Genomic DNA, 26,939 nt, shown 5'->3' with positions numbered 1-26,939 from the left:
CTCCTTGGCATGTGTTGCTAGGAGACCCTCCTGGTGTTTCCTAACTATTGCCTGCTCCCTCCGTGGCACGTGTTGCTAGGAGACCCTCCTGGTGTTTCCTAACTATTGCCTGCTCCCTCCGTGGCACGTGTTGCTAGGAGACCCTCCTGGTGTTTCCTAACTATTGCCTGCTCCCTCCATGGCACGTGTTGCTAGGAGACCCTCCTGGTGTTTCCTAAGTATTGCCTGCTCCCTCCCTGGCATGTGTTGCTAGGAGACCCTCCTGGTGTTTCCTAACTATTGTAGCGTCTCCCTCCGTGGCACGTGTTGCTAGGAGACCCTCCTGGTGTATCCTAACTATTGTCGCGTCTCCCTCCGTGGCACGTGTTGCTAGGAGACCCTCCTGGTGTTTCCTAACTATTGTCGCGTCTCCCTCCGTGGCATGTGTTGCTAGGAGACCCTCCTGGTGTTTCCTAACTATTGTAGCGTCTCCCTCCGTGGCACGTGTTGCTAGGAGACCCTCCTGGTGTTTCCTAAGTATTGTAGGGTCTCCCTCCGTGGCATGTGTTGCTAGGAGACCCTCCTGGTGTTTCCTAAGTATTGTAGGGTCTCCCTCCGTGGCACGTGTTGCTAGGAGACCCTCCTGGTGTTTCCTAACTATTGCCTGCTCCTCCATGGAAGAAGCCGGTGTGAGAAACGTGCTAACCAAAACGTGTGTGCTATGAAGCTAAATTAATACTGCACTCTGACCCACAACTTCTTTGCTAGATTCAGTAAAGTCTTGTTAGACAAAGAGAGGAGAGTTGACTTCAAAACGTGATGACATTTTGCTGTACTTTGCACCTGTTGTTGGTAATGAATCTGTAATCTTCTGACTTGACTTACTGCATCTTTCAGTCACGTCGTCCCTCCTGGTCTCTAAAAGGCCACTGCATCAGAACACTGCATGTGACACATTGTTGACATTGCCAAGCACTGTGATTGGCTGTTGAGTGATCCGTTGTGTGTGTGTGTGTGTTCTGTGGTGTCCACAGCAGCCCAGTTCATCTACTCCAGCAGGCAGGAGAGACCCAACGTTGAGCCACCCCTAGAGGAGGAGGAGATGGAGGAAGATGAGGCCATACACACCTCTCCCACCCTCACACACAACCTCAACCCCCTGGACCAAGGTACCCTTAACCCCCCCCACCCCCTCACACACAACCTCAACCCCCTGGACCAAGGTACCCTTAACCCCCCCCACCCCCTCACACACAACCTCAACCCCTGGACCAAGGTACCCTTAACCCCCCACCCCCTCACACACAACCTCAACCCCCTGGACCAAGGTACCCTTAACCTCCCCACCCCCCCCCCCCTCACACACAACCTCAACCCCCTGGACCAAGGTACCCTTAACCCACCCCTCACACACAACCTCAACCCCCTGGACCAAGGTACCCTTAACCCCCCACCCCCTCACACACAACCTCAACCCCCCTGGACCAAGGTACCCTTAACCCCCCTCACACACAACCTCAACCTCCTGGACCAAGGTACCCTTAACCCCCCCCACCCCCTCACACACAACCTCAACCCCATTGGACCAAGGTACCCTTAACCCCCCCCACCCCCCCACTTGTAACATGATTCAACTCTTATTGGAACCCCTGAATTAACGAATTAACAGTGTGTGTGTGTGTGTGACTCCACAGGCAAGTTGTACTCGTGTCTGGACCTGATGCGTGCGGTGCTGGGTGATGCCATGCCAGAGTCGATCCTTACCCAGGCTGCCTTGCGGTGCGCCTTCGACCCTCAGAGAGCCTTGGACGCCGTTCTCTCAGTCGAGAGCGCCGGGCTGCCGCCCCTGGACGCCAGGACCAATAATGACGCACCGCTGCCGCAGAGAGCAAATAAGGAGACAGCAGTTGTACCAAGAGCCAATCAGGAAGCCTCAGCTGCACCGCGACCAGAGAAAGGTATGTCTGGACTAGAGCAGGGACCACATCGGACCAGGGCCCGGTTTCCAGATGGCCAGTTTAGACTTACAGGGAATTTTAACGATGCATCTTTTCAACAACGGCCGAAAATCGGCTCTCTCAGTTCAAATCTTTCCTTAATTAACTTTTAAAAAATATATATATTAAAAAATATTTCACAAAACTGACGATGGATCAGCTCCTAGAGATATTAATACCACCTACAGCTGCAAATATTGATTAGGCTTATTCTAACGCTTACCCAGTAATAAGGACAGATTGGACACATAGCTGCTCACGTTAGGCTACACATCATGAAATGTATTGAGACCAATTAGACACATGTATATCAGTTGGGTTGAAATGGACCCCCACCCAGGTAGTGCTGGCAACACTAGCTGCAGTAACCCTTGGAGAGGGGGGGTCACACTAGGACAATCAGAGAGGGGGGGTCACACTAGGACAATCAGAGAGGGGGGGGTCTCACTAGGACAATCAGAGAGGGGAGGTCACACTAGGACAATCAGAGAGGGGGTCACACTAGGACAATCAGAGAGGGGGTCACACTAGGACAATCAGAGAGGGGGTCACACTAGGACAATCAGAGAGGGGGTCACACTAGGACAATCAGAGAGGGGGGGTCACACTAGGACAATCAGAGAGGGGGGTCACACTAGGACAATCAGAGAGGGGGGGTCACACTAGGACAATCAGAGAGGGGGTCACACTAGGACAATCAGAGAGGGGGGTCACACTAGGACAATCAGAGAGGGGGGTCACACTAGGACAATCAGAGAGGGGGGTCACACTAGGACAATCAGAGAGGGGGGTCACACTAGGACAATCAGAGAGGGGGCACAATTATAATCAAAGGTCTGACTGCATAGAGGTGCTTGGGGAGATGGGTTGACAACGGGGGACCAGCGTGTGTGTCTGTTGAGGGGAAGGACTGTGTGTGTGTGTGTGTGTGTGTGTGTGTGTGTGTGTGTGTGTGTGTGTGTGTGTATCCCACATCTGTTCCTAAGGGGTAATGATGTTAGGGACAAAATAGGATGAATCACAATTGTTTTCTAAAATGTAGTTTTCGTAATGCCGATCCTGGTTAAAGGTGACGGTCCTTCGTATGAACTGCCAACATTAACACTCATATTATTTTGTTCACTGTAGAAATAAATTAATATGTGCAACATGTTTTAGTACGTTGCCTTCAGAAAGTTTTCAGACCTCTTGACTTTTTCCACCTTTTGTCACGTTAGTTATTCTAACATGGATTAAATAAATACAAATCCGCTCCAATCTACACACATCACGATACCCCGTAATGACATCACGATACCCGTAATGACATCACGATACCCCCCGTAATGACATCACGATACCCCGTAATGACATCACGATACCCGTAATGACATCACGATACCCCGTAATGACATCACGATACCCCGTAATGACATCACAATACCCCGTAATGACATCACGATACCCCATATTGACATCACAATACCCCGTAATGACATCACAATACCCCGTAATGACATCACAATACCCCGTAATGACATCACAATACCCCATATTGACATCACAATACCCCGTAATGACATCACAATACCCCGTAATGACATCACAATACCCCGTAATGACATCACGATACCCCATATTGACATCACAGTACCCCATATTGACATCACGATACCCGTAATGACATCACAGTGCCCCATATTGACATCACGATACCCCGTAATGACATCACGATACCCCGTAATGACATCACGATACCCCGTAATGACACCACGATACCCCGTAATGACACCACAATACCCCGTAATGACACCACAATACCCCGTAATGACATCACAATACCCGTAATGACATCACAATACCCCGTAATGACATCACAATACCCCGTAATGACATCACAATACCCCGTAATGACATCACAATAACCCGTAATGACATCACAATACCCCGTAATGACATCACAATACCCCGTAATGACATCACAATACCCGTAATGACATCACAATACCCCGTAATGACGTCACAATACCCCGTAATGACGCCACAATACCCGTAATGACATCACAATACCCCGTAATGACGCCACGATACCCCATAATGACATCACGATACCCGTAATGACATCACGATACCCCGTAATGACACCACAATACCCGTAATGACATCACAATACCCCGTAATGACGCCACAATACCCCGTAATGACATCACAATACCCCGTAATGACACCACAATACCCCGTAATGACACCACAATACCCCGTAATGACACCACAATACCCCGTAATGACATCACGATACCCCGTAATGACATCACGATACCCCCGTAATGACATCACGATACCCCGTAATGACACCACGATACCCCGTAATGACATCACGATACCCCGTAATGACACCACAATACCCCGTAATGACACCACAATACCCCGTAATGACATCACAATACCCCGTAATGACACCACAATACCCCGTAATGACACCACAATACCCCGTAATGACGCCACAATACCCCGTAATGACATCACAATACACCGTAATGACATCACAATACCCCGTAATGACATCACAATACCCCGTAATGACACCACAATACCCCGTAATGACACCACAATACCCCGTAATGACACCACAATACCCCGTAATGACGCCACAATACCCCGTAATGACATCACAATACCCCGTAATGACATCACAATACCCCGTAATGACACCACAATACCCCGTAATGACGCCACAATACCCGTAATGACATCACAATACCCCGTAATGACATCACAATACCCCGTAATGACACCACAATACCCCGTAATGACACCACAATACCCCGTAATGACGCCACAATACCCCGTAATGACATCACAATACCCCGTAATGACATCACAATACCCCGTAATGACACCACAATACCCCGTAATGACGCCACAATACCCCGTAATGACATCACAATACCCCGTAATGACATCACAATACCCCGTAATGACACCACAATACCCCGTAATGACATCACAATACCCCGTAATGACATACCCCGTAATGACATCACAATACCCCGTAATGACATCACAATACCCCGTAATGACATCACAATACCCCGTAATGACATCACAATACCCCGTAATGACATCACAATACCCCGTAATGACATCACAATACCCCGTAATGACATCACAATACCCGTAATGACATCACAATACCCGTAATGACATCACAATACCCCGTAATGACATCACAATACCCCGTAATGACATCACAATACCCCGTAATGACATCACAATACCCCGTAATGACGCCACAATACCCCGTAATGACGCCACAATACCCCGTAATGACGCCACAATACCCCGTAATGACGCCACAATACCCCGCAATGACGCCACAATACCCCGCAATGACGCCACAATACCCCGCAATGACATCACAATACCCCGTAATGACATCACAATACCCCGTAATGACATCACGATACCCCGTAATGACATCACGATACCCCGTAATGACATCCACGATACCCCGTAATGACATCACGATACCCCGTAATGACATCACGATACCCGTAATGACATCACGATACCCCGTAATGACACCACGATACCCCGTAATGACACCACGATACCCCGTAATGACACCACGATACCCCGTAATGACACCACGATACCCCGTAATGACACCACGATACCCCGTAATGACACCACGATACCCCGTAATGACACCACGATACCCCGTAATGACACCACGATACCCCGTAATGACACCACGATACCCCGTAATGACACCACGATACCCGTAATGACACCACGATACCCCGTAATGACACCACGATACCCCGTAATGACACCACGATACCCGTAATGACACCACGATACCCCGTAATGACACCACGATACCCGTAATGACACCACGATACCCCGTAATGACACCACGATACCCCGTAATGACACCACGATACCCCGTAATGACACCACGATACCCCGTAATGACACCACGATACCCCGTAATGACACCACGATACCCCGTAATGACACCACGATACCCCGTAATGACACCCGATAAATGACACCACGATACCCCGTAATGACACCACGATACCCCGTAATGACACCACGATACCCCGTAATGACACCACGATACCCCGTAATGACACCACGATACCCGTAATGACACCCCGATGACACCACGATAATGACACCACGATACCCCGTAATGACACCACGATACCCCGTAATGACACCACGATACCCCGTAATGACACCACGATACCCCGTAATGACACCACGATACCCCGTAATGACACCACGATACCCCGTAATGACACCACGATACCCCGTAATGACACCACGATACCCGTAATGACATCACGATACCCCGTAATGACATACCCCGTAATGACATACCCCGTAATGACATACCCCGTAATGACATACCCCGTAATGACATACCCCGTAATGACATCACGATACCCGTAATGACACCACGATACCCCCGTAATGACACCACGATACCCGTAATGACACCACGATACCCCGTAATGACACCACGATACCCCGTAATGACACCACGATACCCCGTAATGACACCACGATACCCCGTAATGACACCACGATACCCGTAATGACACCACGATACCCCGTAATGACATCACGATACCCCGTAATGACACCACGATACCCCGTAATGACACCACGATACCCGTAATGACACCACGATACCCCCGTAATGACATCACGATACCCCGTAATGACATCACGATACCCCGTAATGACATACCCCGTAATGACATACCCCGTAATGACATACCCCGTAATGACATCACAATACCCCGTAATGACACCACAATACCCCGTAATGACACCACGATACCCCGCAATGACACCACGATACCCCGTAATGACATCACGATACCCCGTAATGACACCACGATACCCCGCAATGACATCACGATACCCATAATGACACCACGATACCCCGCAATGACACCACGATACCCCGTAATGACATCACAATACCCCGTAATTACACCACAATACCCCGCAATGATATCACAATACCCCATAATGACAAAGTGAAAACAGTTTTTGTTGCAAATGTATTACAAATAAAAAACAGAAATCCCTTATTTACATAAGTATTCAGACCCTTTGCTATGAGACTTGAAATTGAGCTCAGGTTCATCCCGTTTCCATTGATTATCCTTGAGATGTTTCTACAACTTGATAGGAGATTTCCTGCGGTAAATTAAATTGATTGGACATGATTTGGAAAGGCACACCCCTGTCTATATAAGGTCCCACAGTTAACAGTCCATGTCAGAGCAAAAACCAAGCCATGAGGTGGAAAGGAATTGTCCGTAGAGCACCGAGAAAGGATTGTGTCGAGGAACAGAAGAAACCGGGAAGGGAACCAGAAACAATTTAAACAGGACTTCTTCTTCTTCTTCTTATTTGTATCATGAGTATGAATTGTGAGGCCAGACATTTTATCTACTAAAGCACTCGACCATTATGACCTCATTTAAAGGCTTCGTCATACAGAAGTTAGACTTTAAATCAGAACTGTTTCAGTAAGAATGGCCTTGTTCTCTTCATTCAGATTAGAACCTCTCACTTTATTTATTATTTATAAATGAAATCATCTCCAAAATATCTCTTTTTTTTTTTTTTAAACAAGCCATAGAAAGTTAGTTGCAATTTCAGTTTAGTCCACCAGAAAAGACAGAACAATTATTATGGTTAAACTCAAATATACTAATTGATAAAAAAAAATAAAAAAAATGTAATCTTTGTAAATAATATCATAACAGGGACTGGTATAGTTATGTTACACATGCAGCTAACAAACATATATATATAAATGGAAATGTCTGCTCTACCCAAAATTACAACCAACGAATAGCAGCATCACAGCTAAAATGGAGCAGGAAAGTAGAAGGGGGACAAAGTAAGGCTCTTGTTGGTCGGCAGCAAAGACCATCATTGGTTAAAGACATCTGTGATAAGTAGAAAAGTATATCAGTTTCATTTATGGATAAAAAAAAATGTACAGCTGTGACATATGGAAAAATAGGAGGGAAGAGATTTTCCACATCTGATACACGAAACGACCCTGGATTCAAAACTTCCCATGAGACATCTGATACACGAAACGACCCTGGATTCAAAACTTCCCATGAGACATCTGATACACGAAACGACCCTGGATTCAAAAAATTCCCATGAGACATGATACACGAAACGACCCTGGACTCAAAACTTCCCATGAGACATCTGAAACACGAAACGACCCTGGATTCAAAACTTCCCATGAGACATCTGATACACGAAAGCGACCCTGGATTCAAAACTTACCATGAGACATCTGATACACGAAACGACCCTGGATTCAAAACTTCCCATGAGACATCTGATACACGAAACGACTTCGTTTTCAAGTCAAATTTGTTTACAAAATTCTTGCTACCAATAGAATGTTATTTTACTTACCCGTTAAAAGTTTGGACACACCTACTCATTCAAGGGTTGTAAGAATAATAGTGAAGACATCAAAACTAGGAAAGAGAATGCCAAGAACAAAGCTGTCCTCAAGGCAAAGGGTGGCTACTTTGAAGAATCTCAAATATAAAAATATATTTAAATGTTTTTAACACTTTTTTTTGGTTACTACATGATTCCATATTGTGTTATTTCATAGTTTTGATGTCTTCGCTAATCATTCTACAATGTAGAACATAGTACAAATCCTGTAATGACTAGGTGTCAACTTTTGACTGGTGCTGTATGTGTGTTGTTGTTCATGTTTGAGATTGAGATATGAATTCAGACTTATTTGTCTCTGTAGCCATGGAGGCTATGACTCAACTCTGGAATAGCCTATTTCGTTTTTATGCCAATGGTTCGTTTTTATGTCAATGGTTCGTTTTTTTTTACTGCTTTTATTGGTGTCCATTGCACCAGGCAAGCTCAATCAAGCTCAGATAAAGTATTTGAAATGATTTGAAATAGTATTCAAAGGTCTGGTTCAGAAACAGCACAGAGTTATCAGTTTGAAATTAAAAGTGCCTGTTAAAGAAACTAGGGATGCCAATTTCGGTCAAATTTGTTTCCGACTAACTGACCCTCATTAACTGTTCAGTAAAATGAGGTGACCAACAGAAAATACTATCAGAGACCTGTACATAATGAGGAGATGCTCTCATTATCATACTGCCTCTAGTTCACATGACATTATACTATCAGAGACCTGTACATAATGAGGAGATGCTTGTGTTTCAGCCCTAACAATGGGGGAGTCTGAAGGGGTGAAGGCAGGCGACACACTTAGGGCCCAAAATAAACCCATAGAAACGCTTTGGACTTATTTTGGAGAGAGTGAAACCTCTCCCTTTGTATCTTCCTCTCATTATCCATTATACTGCCTCTAGTTCGCATGACATTATACTGCCTCTAGTTCACATGACATTATACTGCCTCTAGTTCACATGACATTATACTGCCTCTAGTTCACATGACATTATACTGCCTCTAGTTCACATGACATTATACTGCCTCGCATGACATTATACTGCCTCTAGTTCGCATGACATTATACTGCCTCTAGTTCACATTCCATTATACTGCCTCTAGTTCACATGACATTATACTGCCTCTAGTTCACATGACATTATACTGCCTCTAGTTCACATGATATTATACTGCCTCTCGTTCACATGACATTATACTGCCTCTAATTCACATGATATTATACTGCCTCTAGTTCACATGACATTATACTGCCTCGCATGACATTATACTGCCTCTAGTTCGCATGACATTATACTGCCTCTCGTTCACATGACATTATACTGCCTCTAATTCACATGATATTATACTGCCTCTCGTTCACATGACATTATACTGCCTCTAGTTCACATGACATTATACTGCCTCTAGCTCACATTCCATTATACTGCCTCTAGTTCACATTCCATTATACTGCCTCTAGTTCACATTCCATTATACTGCCTCTAGTTCACATTCCATTATACTGCCTCTAGTTCGCATGACATTATACTGCCTCTAGTTCACATTCCATTATACTGCCTCTAGTTCACATTCCATTATACTGCCTCTAGTTCGCATGACATTATACTGCCTCTAGTTCACATTCCATTATACTGCCTCTAGTTCACATTCCATTATACTGCCTCAAGTTCACATTCCATTATACTGCCTCTAGTTCACATTCCATTATACTGCCTCTAGTTCACATTCCATTATACTGCCTCTAGTTCACATTCCATTATACTGCCTCTAGTTCACATTCCATTATACTGCCTCAAGTTCACATTCCATTATACTGCCTCTAGTTCACTTGACATTATACTGCCTCTAGTTCACATTCCATTATACTGCCTCTTGTTCACATTCCATTATACTGCCTCTTGTTCACATTCCATTATACTGCCTAGTTCATGTTCCGTTATACTGCCTCTAGTTATACTGCCTCTAGTTATACTGCCTCTAGTTATACTGCCTCTAGTTATACTGCCTCTAGTTCACATTCCATTATACTGCCTAGTTCATGTTCCGTTATACTGCCTCTAGTTATACTGCCTCTAGTTATACTGCCTCTAGTTCACATGACATTATACTGCCTCTAGTTCACATTCCATTATACTGCCTCTAGCTCACATTCCATTATACTGCCTAGTTCATGTTCCGTTATACTGCCTCTAGTTATACTGCCTCTAGTTATACTGCCTCTAGTTATACTGCCTCTAGTTATACTGCCTCTAGTTATACTGCCTCTAGTTATACTGCCTCTAGTTATACTGCCTCTAGTTATACTGCCTCTAGCTCATATTGTAAACTGGAGGGTGACGGTAGGGAGGCTTTTGTCTTTGCATCTGAATGGGAGCCGCACTTTTCGAGTTGAGATAAGAGAAATACATTTATTTTAAATCGTGGCCACCAAGTTTCTTTAACACAGGCTTGAATTTAGAATGGTCATTTATTGCGTACTGACTGGGCTTATAAAAGTAGGACTGAAAGCGCGAACCACCCCCATTTAACCACAGCAAGGTGACTGGGAATATGGCCGAATACAAACAGTGCAGTTCTTCCCGCCGTAAGGCAATCAAACAGACAAACCGTCAGTACAGAGATGAAGTTGAGTCTCAATTCAATGATAATATAATATAATAATAATAATATGAGTAGGGTAAAGACCCCTACATGCTGATCTCGGGTCAGTTGTGCATTTTTTCACCACTAATGGTTAAGGTTAGGCTTGAGGGAGGGGAAGCTGATCCTAGATCTGTACGGGAAACTTCACCCTGGAGTGTCGGTGCTAAGGAAGTGGATTTCCCAAAACTGCTTTTTGAAAGTATTCTGAGAATTTTATTGAGAGAGAAAAAAAAGATGGGAGTTTATTCTTTTGTTAATCAGAAACAACAAAGAAAGGTTTTTGTTGGACTTTGTATATTCTTATCATCTTTTTTTTTTGAGTGTGAATCTATTTTTTTTTACAGAAGCTCTTCAAGAAATATAAGATAAATCCCCTCATGTTTAGACGGAAAGAATAAGGATATAGACTTGAGGGGGTTGTGCAGCTGCTATTGGAAATATGTGTCAGTTAACCATTGTTCTGGCTCAGCACCTGTGTGTGTGTGTGTGTGTGTGTGGTGTGTGTGTGTGTGCGTTTGTGTTTAGAGGACACCTGGAGTTTTTCCCATGACTTAAAACACAACATTGTCGGGACACACAATTTATAGCCATTCAAAGTCCTATTCTCCCTAACCTTAACCCCAAAACCTAACCTTAACCTAACTCTTAAACCTAATTCTAACTCTGATACTAATTCTAAACCTAATTTTAACACGGATTCTAACCGTAACCCTAAAAAACACCTTGAAATAGGATTTGACCTTGTGGGGACAAACAACATGTCCCCAGTTGGTCAAATGTTTGTTAGTTTACTATTCTAGTACTATTATATATATTCTACTTCCGGTCCCTACTAATATAAACTATATAGTTATAAACACGTTCACACATTAATGGTTTACAAATACTTTAAAGTACTATTTTATTTGTTTTTTGAGGTATCTTTACTTTTTATATTTTTGACAACTTTTACTTTTACTTCACTACATTCCTAAAGAAAATAATGTACTTTTTACTCCATACATTTTCCCTGACACCCAAAAGTATTTGTTACATTTTGAAGGCTTAGCAGGACAGGAAAATGGTCCAATTCACGCATTTAAAGAGAACATCCCTGGTCATCCCTACTGCCTCTGATCTGGAGGACTCACTAAACAGAGAACATCCCTGGTCATCCCTACTGCCTCTGATCTGGAGGACTCACTAAACAGAGACCATCCCTGGTCATCCCTACTGACTCTGATCTGGAGGACTCACTAAACAGAGAACATCCCTGGTCATCCCTACTGATCTGATCTGGTCACTAAACAGAGAACATCCCTGGTCATCCCTACTGCCTCTGATCTGGTCAGGACTCACTAAACAGAGAACATCCCTGGTCATCCCTACTGCCTCTGATCTGGAGGACTCACTAAACAGAGAACATCCCTGGTCATCCCTACTGACTCTGATCTGGAGGACTCACTAAACAAACTGCCTCTGATCAGAGAGAACATCCCTGGTCATCCCTACTGCCTCTGATCTGGAGGACTCACTAAACAGAGAACATCCCTGGTCATCCCTACTGCCTCTGATCTGGAGGACTCACTAAACAGAGAACATCCCTGGTCATCCCTACTGCCTCTGATCTGGAGGACTCACTAAACAGAGAACATCCCTGGTCATCCCTACTGCCTCTGATCCTGGAGGACTCACTAAACAGAGAACATCCCTGGTCATCCCTACTGCCTCTGATCTGGAGGACTCACTAAACAGAGAACATCCCTGGTCATCCCTACTGCCTCTGATCTGGAGGACTCACTAAACAGAGAACATCCCTGGTCATCCCTACTGACCTCTGATCTGGAGGACTCACTAAACAGAGAACATCCCTGGTCATCCCTACTGCTGATCTGGAGGACTCACTAAACAGAGAACATCCCTCTGATCTGGAGGACTCACTAAACAGAGAACATCCCTGGTCATCCCTACTGCCTCTGATCTGGAGGACTCACTAAACAGAGAACATCCCTGGTCATCCCTACTGCCTCTGATCTGGAGGACTCACTAAACAGAGAACATCTTGTCATCTCTGCCTCTGATCTGGAGGACTCACTAAACAGAGAACATCCCTGGTCATCCCTACTGCCTCTGATCTGGAGGACTCACTAAACAGAGAACATCCCTGGTCATCCCTACTGCCTCTGATCTGGAGGACTCACTAAACAGAGAACATCCCTGGTCATCCCTACTGCCTCTGATCTGGAGGACTCACTAAACAGAGAACATCCCTGGTCATCCCTACTGCCTCTGATCTGGAGGACTCACTAAACAGAGAACATCCCTGGTCATCCCTACTGCCTCTGATCTGGAGGACTCACTAAACAGAGAACATCCCTGGACTCACTAAACAGAGAACATCCCTGGTCATCCCTACTGGTCACTGGAGGACTCACTGAGAACATCTGGTCATCCCTACTGGATCTGGAGGACTCACTAAACAGATCCCTGAACATCTGGAGGACTCACTAAACAGAGAACATCATCCCTACTGCCTCTGATCTGGAGGACTCACTAAACAGAGAACATCCCTGGTCATCCCTACTGTCTCTGATCTGGAGGACTCACTAAACAGAGAACATCCCTGGTCATCCCTACTGCCTCTGATCTGGAGGACTCACTAAACTGAGAACATCCCTGGTCATCCCTACTGCCTCTGGAGGACTCACTGAGAACATCCCTGCCTACCGCCTCTGATCTGGAGGACTCACTAAACAGAGAACATCCCTGGTCATCCCTACTGATCTGATCTGAGGACTCACTAAACAGAGAACATCCCTGGTCATCCCTACTGCCTCTGATCTGGAGGACTCACTAAACAGAGAACATCCCTGGTCATCCCTACTGACTCTGATCTGGAGGACTCACTAAACAGAGAACATCCCTGGTCATCCCTACTGCCTCTGATCTGGAGGACTCACTAAACAGAGAACATCCCTGGTCATCCCTACTGCCTCTGTTTTGGAGGACTCACTAAACAGAGAACATCCCTGGTCATCCCTACTGCCTCTGATCTAGAGGACTCACTAAACAGAGAACATCCCTGGTCATCCCTACTGCCTCTGATCTGGAGGACTCACTAAACAGAGAACATCCCTGGTCATCCCTACTGTCTCTGATCTGGAGGACTCACTAAACAGAGAACATCCCTGGTCATCCCTACTGTCTCTGATCTGGAGGACTCACTAAACAGAGAACATCCCTGGTCTGGATCCCTATCTGGAAACTAAACAGAGAACATCCCTGGTCATCCCTACTGCCTCTGATCTGGATAATGGCTGGTTTGCGTAATATAAGTCATTTGAAGTGATTTTCTATTTTACATTTACTTTTGATACTTCAGTATATTTAAAACCAAATACTTTTAGCGTTTTACTCAAGTAGTATTTTACTGGGTGAATTTCACTTTTACTCGAGTCATTTTCTGTTAAGGTATCTTTACTTTTACTCAAGTATGAGACACACACACACACACACACACACACACACACACACACACACACACACACACTCTTGAACCGCTTTAATGGTGTGATCAGTCCTCTCTCTCTCTTTGTGATCAGTCCTCTTTCTCTCTCTTTGTGATCAGTCCTCTCTCTCTCTTTTGTGATCAGTCCTCTCTCTCTCTCTTTGTGATCAGTCCTCTCTCTCTCTTTTGTGATCAGTCCTCTCTTTCTCTTTGTGATCAGTCCTCTCTCTCTCTTTGTGATCAGTCCTCTCTCTCTCTTTGTGATCAGTCCTCTCTCTGGGTTGTGTGTGTGTGTGTGTGTGTGTGTATTTGAAATGTTTTCACTGTTTTAAGTACTCACGTCATTTTTTTCCAGAGTACTACAGTACTGGAATGGAACAAATATATATTTTTAGAACAAAAAGCCCACACTGGAATGAGTTTTTCAACAAGTATCATCTATATGCCAACGATGCCTCATTCATCACAACCATGACAGACACATTACATTACATTTAAGTCATTTAGCAGACGCTCTTATCCAGAGCGACTTACAGACCACATCTGTCTTATTCACAGTTATTATCGGAGTATTATTATTTTCGGAGTAGTTATTTTTGACACGGGTCTCATTTGGGCGAGTTAAACACATTTTGTAGCTTGTGTGTCTCACATCAGATACGTTTTTCAAGGTATTTATTTCCGTAGGCTTACGGGTAGCCGTCCGAACGCGATCGAGCGAGTGGGAGACTCGGAGGGCAAAGGGAATTTAGGAAGAACAACTGTTGTGCTTTGGCTTTTGTTTTTGCCCTGCAGTGGAGTCAAAGCAAAATGACTTTTGTCGTCAAGACAACATTTCACTTTGTTCAGGCAAAGAACATTCCACCGAATAGTTTTACAGTATTTAGAAGAAAAGAAACATCTTTGGTTAAAGAATTTGACGTCCACTGGAGGGATTACTCATGTCGATCCCTACTGTGTTTGTGTAACACGTGTGTAAGTCTGTGTGTTTGTGTAACACGTGTGTAAGTCTGTGTGTTTGTGTAACACGTGTGTAAGTCTGTGTGTTTGTGTGTGTACTGTGATTGTGTAACACGTGTGTAAGTCTGTGTGTTTGTGTGTGTGTACTGTGATTGTGTCTCGACGGTGATGTTTTCTCATGGACAACCATGGTTTACATCCTTTAATTCACTCTACATTATTCACTACTAAAACCAACTTAAACCTACATGCTACCAGGTGAAGAACCTGACTACCAGGTGAAGAACCTGACTACCGGGTGAAGAACCTGACTACCAGGTGGAGAACCTGACTACCAGGTGGAGAACCTGACTACCAGGTGGAGAACCTGACTACCGGGTAAAGAACCTGACTACCGGGTGAAGAACCTGACTACCGGGTGAAGAACCTGACTACCGGGTGAAGAACCTGACTACCGGGTGAAGAACCTGACTACCGGGTGAAGAACCTGACTACCGGGTGAAGAACCTGACTACCGGGTGAAGAACCTGACTACCAGGTGGAGAACCTGACTACCAGGTGGAGAACCTGACTACCGGGTGGAGAACCTGACTACCGGGTGAAGAACCTGACTACCGGGTGAAGAACCTGACTACCGGGTGAAGAACCTGACTACCGGGTGAAGAACCTGACTACCGGTTGGAGAACCTGACTACCAGGTGGAGAACCTGACTACCAGGTGAAGAACCTGACTACCAGGTGAAGAACCTGACTACCAGGTGAAGAACCTGACTACCAGGTGGAGAACCTGACTACCAGGTGGAGAACCTGACTACCAGGTGGAGAACCTGACTACCAGGTGAAGAACCTGACTACCAGGTAAAGGACCTGACTACCAGGTGAAGAACCTGACTACCAGGTAAAGGACCTGACTACCAGGTAAAGGACCTGACTACCAGGTAAAGGACCTGACTACCAGGTAAAGGACCTGACTACCAGGTAAAGGACCTGACTACCAGGTGAAGAACCTGACTACCAGGTGAAGGACCTGACTACCAGGTGAAGAACCTGACTACCAGGTAAAGAACCTGACTACCAGGTGAAGAACCTGACTACCAGGTGAAGAACCTGACTACCAGGTGAAGAACCTGACTACCAGGTAAAGAACCTGACTACCAGGTAAAGAACCTGACTACCAGGTAAAGAACCTGACTACCAGGTAAAGAACCTGACTACCAGGTGAAGAACCTGACTATTCTGTGGAAGTTTTGTGTGCGAGGGCGATGATATCTGCATTCAAGTGTGTGTGCTGTAGTCTATGTCCCGATGTCTATCTGTAGTCTATGTCTATCTGTAGTCTATGTCTATCTGTAGTCTATGTCTATCTGTAGTCTATGTCCAGATGTCTATCTGTAGTGTATGTCCAGATGTCTATCTGTAGTGTATGTCCAGATGTCTATCTGTAGTCTATGTCCAGCTGTAGTCTATGTCTATCTGTAGTCTATGTCCAGATGTCTATCTGTAGTCTGTGCTCTTCAGACAGTGCTAGCGTGGGTTGCTGCAGGAATCCAAATGTCACAGCACACACACACACACACACACAATTCCTGATCACTTTGCTCCCCTCTCTCTCTCTCTTCAACACCTACGTAGGAAAAAGTGCGTTGATGAAGATCATCGTCATTGGTCTCTGTTCTGCAGTCTTGGTTTTGCAGAAAGATGCTGGTGTTGCATTCCTGCAGATGGGTAGGAAAAGTAGCATCACTCCAGCTAGAGGTCAGGAGGTCAGGAGGTCAGGAGATTGGAACACTCATCAGTCTGAACACTACTATAGTACACTACTATAGACCAGAGTCCTATTCCCTATATAGTGCACTACTTTAGACTAGAGCCCTATTCCCTATATAGTGCACTACTTTAGACCAGGGTCCTATTCCCTATTATAGTCCACTACATTAGACCAGGGTCCTATTCCCTATTATAGTGCACTACTATAGGCCAGGGCCCTATTCCCTACATAGTGCACTACTTTAGACCAGGGTCCTATTCCCTATATAGTGGTACTACTATAGACCAGAGCCCTATTCCCTATATAGTGCACTACTATAGACCAGAGCCCTATTCCCTATATAGTACACTACTATAGACCAGAGCCCTATTCCCTATATAGTACACTACTATAGACCAGGGTCCTATTCCTATATAGTGCACTACTATAGACCAGAGCCATATTCCCTATATAGTGGTACTACTATAGACCAGAACCCTATTCCCTATATAGTGGTACTACTATAGACCAGAGCCCTATTCCCTATATAGTGCACTACTATAGACCAGAGCCCTATTCCCTATATAGTACACTACTATAGACCAGAGCCCTATTCCCTATATAGTACACTACTATAGACCAGAGCCCTATTCCCTATTATAGTGCACTACTATAGGCCAGGGCCCTATTCCCTACATAGTGCACTACTTTAGACCAGGGTCCTATTCCCTATATAGTGCACTACTATAGACCAGAGCCCTATTCCCTATATAGTACACTACTATAGACCAGAGCCCTATTCCCTATATAGTACACTACTATAGACCAGAGCCCTATTCCCTATATAGTACACTACTATAGACCAGAGCCCTATTCCCTATATAGTACACTACTATAGACCAGAGCCCTATTCCCTATATAGTACACTACTATAGACCAGAGCCCTATTCCCTATATAGTGCACTACTATAGACCAGAGCCCTATTCCCTATATAGTACACTACTATAGACCAGAGCCCTATTCCCTATATAGTGGTACTACTATAGACCAGAGCCCTATTCCCTATATAGTACACTACTATAGACCAGAGCCCTATTCCCTATATAGTACACTACTATAGACCAGAGCCCTATTCCCTATATAGTACACTACTATAGACCAGAGCCCTATTCCCTATATAGTGCACTACTATAGACCAGAGCCCTATTCCCTATATAGTACACTACTATAGACCAGAGCCCTATTCCCTATATAGTGGTACTACTATAGACCAGAGCCCTATTCCCTATATAGTACACTACTATAGACCAGAGCCCTATTCCCTATATAGTACACTACTATAGACCAGAGCCCTATTCCCTATATAGTACACTACTATAGACCAGAGCCCTATTCCCTATATAGTACACTACTATAGACCAGAGCCCTATTCCCTATATAGTGCACTACTATAGACCAGAGCCCTATTCCCTATATAGTACACTACTATAGACCAGAGCCCTATTCCCTATATAGTGGTACTACTATAGACCAGAGCCCTATTCCCTATATAGTACACTACTATAGACCAGAGCCCTATTCCCTATATAGTACACTACTATAGACCAGAGCCCTATTCCCTATATAGTACTACTATAGACCAGAGCCCTATTCCCTATATAGTACACTACTATAGACCAGAGCCCTATTCCCTATATAGTACACTACTATAGACCAGAGCCCTATTCCCTATATAGTACACTACATTAGACCAGAGCCCTATTCCCTACATAGTACACTACTATAGACCAGAGCCCTATTCCCTATATAGTACACTACTTTAGACCAGGGTCCTATTCCCTATTATAGTGCACTACTTTAGACCAGAGCCCTATTCCCTATATAGTACACTACTATAGACCAGAGCCCTATTCCCTATATAGTGCACTACTATAGACCAGAGCCCTATTCCCTATATAGTACACTACTATAGACCAGGGTCCTATTCCCTATTATAGTGCACTACTATAGGCCAGGGCCCTATTCCCTACATAGTACACTACTATAGACCAGGGCCCTATTCCCTATTATAGTGCACTACTATAGGCCAGGGCCCTATTCCCTACATAGTACACTACTATAGACCAGGGCCCTATTCCCTACATAGTACACTACTATAGACCAGGGCCCTATTCCCTACATAGTACACTACTATAGACCAGGGCCCTATTCCCTACATAGTACACTACTATAGACCAGGGCCCTATTCCTACATAGTGCACTACTATAGGCCAGGGCCCTATTCCTACATAGTACACTACTATAGACCAGGGCCCTATTCCCTACATAGTACACTACTATAGACCAGGGCCCTATTCCCTACATAGTGCACTACTATAGACCAGAGCCCTATTCCCTATATAGTACACTACTATAGACCAGGGCCCTATTCCCTATATAGTGGTACTACTATAGACCAGAGCCCTATTCCCTATATAGTGGTACTACTATAGACCAGAGCCCTATTCCTACATAGTACACTACTATAGACCAGGGCCCTATTCCCTATATAGTACACTACTATAGACCAGAGCCCTATTCCCTACATAGTACACTACTATAGACCAGGGCCCTATTCCCTATATAGTACTACTATAGACCAGAGCCCTATTCCCTATATAGTACACTACTATAGACCAGAGCCCTATTCCCTATATAGTACACTACTATAGACCAGAGCCCTATTCCTATATAGTACACTACTATAGACCAGAACCCTATTCCTATATAGTGGTACTACTATAGACCAGAGCCCTATTCCCTACATAGTACACTACTATAGACCAGAGCCCCTAAATCCTAATTTGATTATTAGTTAAATGATTTGCAGCTTGGAGAAAAGCGTTTTTTAATATTCTCTCCGTGATTACGGGGCTTTGACTGTCTGTCTGGTTGACACGCTTCATGGGGACGTCATTTACATTCAGGTCCTATGATAAGTAGTGTATTGTGATGTCATTTCCTCTGTGTGCGACTCATCCTATGAGAGAGGTTATATGTGTCAGTCAGACAGATCCCCCTCCCTAGTAGCAAACTGAGATATTCAGCTGTACAGCCTGTAAATCCTGTCCCTTCTCATCTAAAGTGCCTTCGGAAAGTATTCAGACCCCCTTGACTTTTTCCTAAATGGATTCAATTGTTTTTTTTTTTTTCTCGTTAAACTACACACAATACCCCGTAATGACAAAGCAAAAACAGGTTTAAAGAAATGTCCCGTCCAAAAATTAGAAATAAAGAAATATCACGTTTACGTACGCTCTGTTTTCATCAAGGATCTCTCTCTACTTTACTCCGTTCATCTTTCCCTTCATCCCGACTAGTCTCCCAGTCCCTGAAAAATATCCCCACAAGTCAAGCGGGCGGCAGGGTGGCCTAGTGGTTAGAGCGTTGGACTAGTAACCACAAGTCAAGGGGTCGACAGGGTAGCCTAGTGGTTAGAGCGTTGGACTAGTAACCACAAGTCAAGGGGTCGACAGGGTAGCCTAGTGGTTAGAGCGTTGGACTAGTAACCACAAGTCAAGGGGTTGACAGGGTAGCCTAGTGGTTAGAGCGTTGGACTAGTAACCACAAGTCAAGGGGTCGACAGGGTAGCCTAGTGGTTAGAGCGTTGGACTAGTAACCACAAGTCAAGGGGTCGACAGGGTAGCCTAGTGGTTAGAGCGTTGGACTGGTAACCACAAGTCAAGGGGGCGGCAGGGTACCCTAGTGGTTAGAGCGTTGGACTAGTAACCACAAGTCAAGGGGTCGACAGGGTAGCCTAGTGGTTAGAGCGTTGGACTAGTAACCACAAGTCAAGGGGTCGACAGGGTAGCCTAGTGGTTAGAGCGTTGGACTAGTAACCACAAGTCAAGGGGTCGACAGGGTAGCCTAGTGGTTAGAGCGTTGGACTAGTAACCACAAGTCAAGGGGTCGACAGGGTAGCCTAGTGGTTAGAGCGTTGGACTAGTAACCACAAGTCAAGGGGTCTGCAGGGTAGCCTAGTGGTTAAAATAAAAAGGGGTCTGAATATTTAGTAAAAGAGTGTTTAATAGGGGCTGTTTCTGTCCCTACTGAAATCCCTTATTGTTTATATAGAGGGGCCCAGGGTGCAGGTCCCAGGGTGCAGGTCCCAGGGTGCAGGTCCCAGGGTGCAGGTCCCAGGGTGCAGGTCCCAGGGTGCAGGTCCCAGGGCGCAGGTCCCAGGGTGCAGGTCCCAGGGTGCAGGTCCCAGGGCGCAGGTCCCAGGGCGCAGGTCCCAGGGTGCAGGTCCCAGGGTGCAGGTCCCAGGGCGCAGGTCCCAGGGCGCAGGTCCCAGGGCGCAGGTCCCAGGGCGCAGGTCCCAGGGCGCAGGTCCCAGGGTGCAGGTCCCAGGGCGCAGGTCCCAGGGCCAGATGTTTGTACATTCAACGTTGTATTCTCTCTTGTGATTGAACAGATGGAAGGAAGCCTCCTGAACTCCCCAACCCACTTCTTCCCTGCATTCAACACATGTAAATGTTGTATTCAAATAGATAAGCATATACTAAATTACTACGAGGGCTGCTGTTGATGACATGATGGGTTTGTTAGTGTTGCAGCAGTAATTACTATACCTTACTCTGCCACAGCCTCTACTGCACCCTAGTGGCAGGGAGGGAGATTTCAGTCAGGATTATTATAGATAAACATGTTCTGTCTCTCCTCTCTGTCTCTCTCTATGTCTCTGTCTCCTCTGTATCTCCCTCTCTCTCTGTCTCTCCTCTCTGTTTCTGTCTCTCCTCTCTGTTTCTGTCTCTCCTCTTTGTTTCTGTCTCTCCTCTCTGTTTCTGTCTCTCCTCTCTGTCTCTCCTCTCTGTCTCTCCTCTCTGTCTCTCCTCTCTGTCTCTCCTCTCTGTCTCTCCTCTCTGTCTCTCCTCTCTGTCTGTCTCTCTCTCCTCTCTGTCTCTCCTCTCTGTCTCTCTGTCTCTCCTCTCTGTTTCTGTCTCTCCTCTCTGTTTCTCTCTCTCCTCTCTGTCTGTCTGTCTCTCCTCTCTGTCTCTCCTCTCTGTCTCTCCTCTCTGTCTTTCTCTCCTCTCTGTCTCTCCTCTCTGTCTCTCTCTATGTCTCCGTCTCCTCTGTGTCTGTCTCTCTCCTCTCTGTCTCTCTCTCTCTCTGTCTCTCTCTCTCCTCTATGTCTCTCTCTCCGCTCTGTCTCTCCTATCTGTCTGTCTCTCCTATCTGTCTGTCTCTCCTCTCTGTCTGTCTGTCTCTCCTCTCTGTCTCTCTCTATGTCTCTGTCTCCTCTGTCTCTCCTTTCTGTCTCTCCTCTCTGTCTCTCCTCTCTGTCTGTCTGTCTCTCCTCTCTGTCTCTCTCTATGTCTCTGTCTCCTCTGTCTCTCCTCTCTGTCTCTCCTCTCTGTCTCTCCTCTCTGTCTGTCTGTCTGTCTCTCCTCTCTGTCTCTCTCTATGTCTCTCTCTCTCTCTGTCTCTCCTCTGTCTCTCCTCTCTCTCTCTCTGTCTGTCTGTCTCTCCTCTGTATCTCTCTATCTCTCATACCTCTCCATTCTCCGTATTTCAGTCATTCCTCGGTGCAGTTATATCCACTTTTAAGTAAATATGCTCTAGTATTAGGTTACATTTTCAATGCCCAGAACGATACTTGACTTGCTGTTATTTGCTCAGTGTGTTAGGAAACACAGTTGACTGACTGATGGAGTCATTAACTATACTCCTCCCGGGTTGGAACCTGGGTTCTGAATAAAAACTGGCAACTTCTGGCATCCGTTTGTCCAAAACCTTCCTCCAGGCCGTGTGTCCTGCTCCCTCCCTCCCTGCTCGCTCCCTCCCTCCCTGCTCGCTCCCTCCCTCCCTGCCTCCCTGCTCCCTCCCTGCCTCTCTGCTCCCTCCCTCCCTGCTCCCTGCTCCCTCCCTCCCTCCCTCCCTCCCTCCCTCCCTCCCTCCCTCTCTCTCTCTCTCTCTCTCTCTCTCTCTCTCTCTCTCTCTCTCTCTCTCTCTCTCTCTCTCTCTCTCTCTCTCTCTCTCTCTCTCTCTCTCTCTCTCTCTCTCTCTCTCTCTCTCTCTCTCTCTCTCTCTCTCTCTGCTTCCTCCCTCCCTCCTCCCTGCTTCCTCCCTCCCTCCCTCTCTCTTTCCCTCCCAGCTTCCTCCCTCCCTCCCTCTCTCTCCTCTCCTCCCCTGCTTCCTCCCTCCCTCCCTCTCTCCCTCCCTCCCTCCCTCCCTCCCTCCCTCCCTCCCTCCCTCCCTCCCTCCCTCCCTCCCTCCCTCCCTCCCTCCCTCCCTCCCTCCCTCCCAGCTCCCTCCCTCCCTCCCTCTCTCCCTCCCTCCCTGCTTCCTCCCTCCCTCCCTGCTTCCTCCCTCCCTCTCTCCCTCCCAGCTTCCTCCCTCTCTCCCTCCTTCCCTGCTCTCTCCCTCCCTGCTCTCTCCCTCCCTGCTCTCTCCCTCCCTGCTCTCTCCCTCCCTGCTCTCTCCCTCCCTCCTCTCTCCCTCCCTCCCTGCTTCCTCCCTCCCTCCCTCCCTCCCTCCCTGCTTCCTCCCTCCCTCTCTCCCTCCCAGCTTCCTCCCTCCCTCCCTCTCTCCCTCCCTCCCTGCTCTCTCCTTCCCTGCTCTCTCCCTCCCTCCCTGCTCTCTCCTTCCCTGCTCTCTCCCTCCCTGCTCTCTCCCTCCCTCCCTGCTCTCTTCGTCCCTCCCTGCTCTCTCCCTCCCTCCCTGCTCTCTCCCTCCCTCCCTGCTTCCTCCCTCCCTCTCTCCCTCCCTGCTTCCTACCTCCCTTCTCTCTCTCTCTCTCTCTCTCTCTCTGCTTCCTCCCTCCCTCTCTCCCTCCCAGCTTCCTCCCTCCCTCCCTCTCTCCCTCCCAGCTTCCTCCCTCCCTCCCTCTCTCCCTCCCTCCCTGCTTCCTCCCTCCCTCCCTCCCTCCCTCCCTCCCTCCCTCCCTCCCTCCCTCCCTCCCTCCCTCCTCCCTCCCTCCCTCCCTCCCTCCCTCCCTCCCTCCCTCCCTCCCTCCCTCCCTCCCTCCCCTGCTTCCTCTCTCCCTCCCCTCTCTCCCTCCCTGCTTCCTACCTCCCTGCTCTCTCCCTTAACCTTAACCCTTAACCCTAAACCTCAACCCTTAACCCTTTTTAAAATTTTATTTATTTATTTCACCTTTATTTAACCAGGTATTTATATATATAACCCTTTATTTAACCAGGTAGGTTAGTGGAGAACACCTTTATTTAACCAGGTAGGTTAGTGGAGAACACCTTTATTTAACCAGGTAGGTTAGTGGAGAACACCTTTATTTAACCAGGTAGGCCAGTTGAGAACGCCTTTATTTAACCAGGTAGGCTAGTTGAGAACGCCTTTATTTAACCAGGTAGGCCAGTTGAGAACACCTTTATTTAACCAGGTAGGCCAGTTGAGAACACCTTTATTTAACCAGGTAGGCTAGTTGAGAACACCTTTATTTAACCAGGTAGGCTAGTTGAGAACACCTTTATTTAACCAGGTAGGCTAGTTGAGAACACCTTTATTTAACCAGGTAGGCCAGTTGAGAACACCAAGTTCTCATTTACAACTGCTAAGATAAAGCAAAGCAGTTCGACACATACAACAACACAGAGTTACACATGGAGTAAACAACAACACAGAGTTACACATGGAGTAAACAACAACACAGAGTTACACATGGAGTAAACAACAACACAGAGTTACACATGGAGTAAACAACAACACAGAGTTACACATGGAGTAAACAACAACACAGAGTTACACATGGAGTAAACAACAACACAGAGTTACACATGGAGTAAACAACAACACAGAGTTACACATGGAGTAAACAACAACACAGAGTTACACATGGAATAAACAACAACACAGAGTTACACATGGAATAAACAACAACACAGAGTTACACATGGAGTAAACAACAACACAGAGTTACACATGGAGTAAACAACAACACAGAGTTACACATGGAGTAAACAACAACACAGAGTTACACATGGAATAAACAACAACACAGAGTTACACATGGAGTAAACAACAACACAGAGTTACACATGGAGTAAACAACAACACAGAGTTACACATGGAATAAACAACAACACAGAGTTACACATGGAGTAAACCAAACATACAGTCAATAATATAATAGAAAAAAGAAAGTCTACATACAGTGTCAGGACATTTATACTACTGATACTGTCTCTGTAGTAGTCAGGACATTTATACTTCTGATACTGTCTAGTAGTCAGGACATTTATACTACTGATACTGTCTCTGTAGTAGTCAGGACATTTATACTTCTGATACTGTCTCTGTAGTAGTCAGGACATTTATACTACTGATACTGTCTCTGTAGTAGTCAGGACATTTATACTACTGATACTGTCTCTGTAGTAGTCAGGACATTTATACTACTGATACTGTCTCTGTAGTAGTCAGGACATTTATACTACTGATACTGTCTCTGTAGTAGTCAGGACATTTATACTTCTGATACTGTCTCTGTAGTAGTCAGGACATTTATACTACTGATACTGTCTCTGTAGTAGTCAGGACATTTATACTACTGATACTGTCTCTGTAGTAGTCAGGACATTTATACTACTGATACTGTCTCTGTAGTAGTCAGGACATTTATACTTCTGATACTGTCTCTGTAGTAGTCAGGACATTTATACTTCTGATACTGTCTCTGTAGTAGTCAGGACATTTATACTACTGATACTGTCTCTGTAGTAGTCAGGACATTTATACTACTGATACTGTCTAGTAGTCAGGACATTTATACTTCTGATACTGTCTCTGTAGTAGTCAGGACATTTATACTACTGATACTGTCTCTGTAGTAGTCAGGACATTTATACTACTGATACTGTCTCTGTAGTAGTCAGGACATTTATACTACTGATACTGTCTCTGTAGTAGTCAGGACATTTATACTACTGATACTGTCTCTGTAGTAGTCAGGACATTTATACTTCTGATACTGTCTCTGTAGTAGTCAGGACATTTATACTTCTGATACTGTCTCTGTAGTAGTCAGGACATTTATACTACTGATACTGTCTCTGTAGTAGTCAGGACATTTATACTACTGATACTGATACTGTCTCTGTAGTAGTCAGGACATTTATACTTCTGATACTGTCTCTGTAGTAGTCAGGACATTTATACTACTGATACTGTCTCTGTAGTAGTCAGGACATTTATACTTCTGATACTGTCTCTGTAGTAGTCAGGACATTTATACTTCTGATACTGTCTCTGTAGTAGTCAGGACATTTATACTTCTGATACTGTCTCTGTAGTAGTCAGGACATTTATACTTCTGATACTGATACTGTCTCTGTAGTAGTCAGGACATTTATACTTCTGATACTGTCTCTGTAGTAGTCAGGACATTTATACTAGACCAGAGCCCTATTCCCTATATAGTACACTACTATAGACCAGAGCTCTATTCCCTATATAGTACACTACTTTAGACCAGAGCCCTATTACCTATATAGTACACTAACTATATACCAGAGCCCTATTCCCTATATAGTACACTACTATAGACCAGAGACCTATTCCCTATATAGTGCTACTACTATAGACCAGAGCCCTATTCACTATATAGTACACTACTATAGACCAGAGACCTATTCC

The 26,939-nt window shown here is 45.5% G+C and overlaps 1 protein-coding gene across 1 annotated transcript in view; it reads left to right on the top strand.

Moving 5' to 3' along the window:
- Window positions 1-26,939, top strand: part of LOC118382639 (HBS1-like protein) — a gene marked incomplete at its 3' end in the record, with an annotated part of 70,865 nt that overhangs the window by 6,375 nt on the left and 37,551 nt on the right. The window contains exons 3-4 of the mRNA XM_052509618.1: window positions 1,014-1,148; window positions 1,674-1,937. Coding sequence (XP_052365578.1) covers window positions 1,014-1,148; window positions 1,674-1,937 — 399 coding nt within the window. The remainder of the gene's footprint in view (window positions 1-1,013; window positions 1,149-1,673; window positions 1,938-26,939) is intronic.

Source organism: Oncorhynchus keta, unplaced genomic scaffold, assembly GCF_023373465.1.
Source record: "Oncorhynchus keta strain PuntledgeMale-10-30-2019 unplaced genomic scaffold, Oket_V2 Un_contig_4784_pilon_pilon, whole genome shotgun sequence".
In the NCBI taxonomy this organism is placed as follows: Eukaryota; Metazoa; Chordata; class Actinopteri; order Salmoniformes; family Salmonidae; genus Oncorhynchus; species Oncorhynchus keta.
Note: the sequence above shows the minus strand (reverse complement) of the source record. Positions and strands in the feature narration are given on the sequence as shown.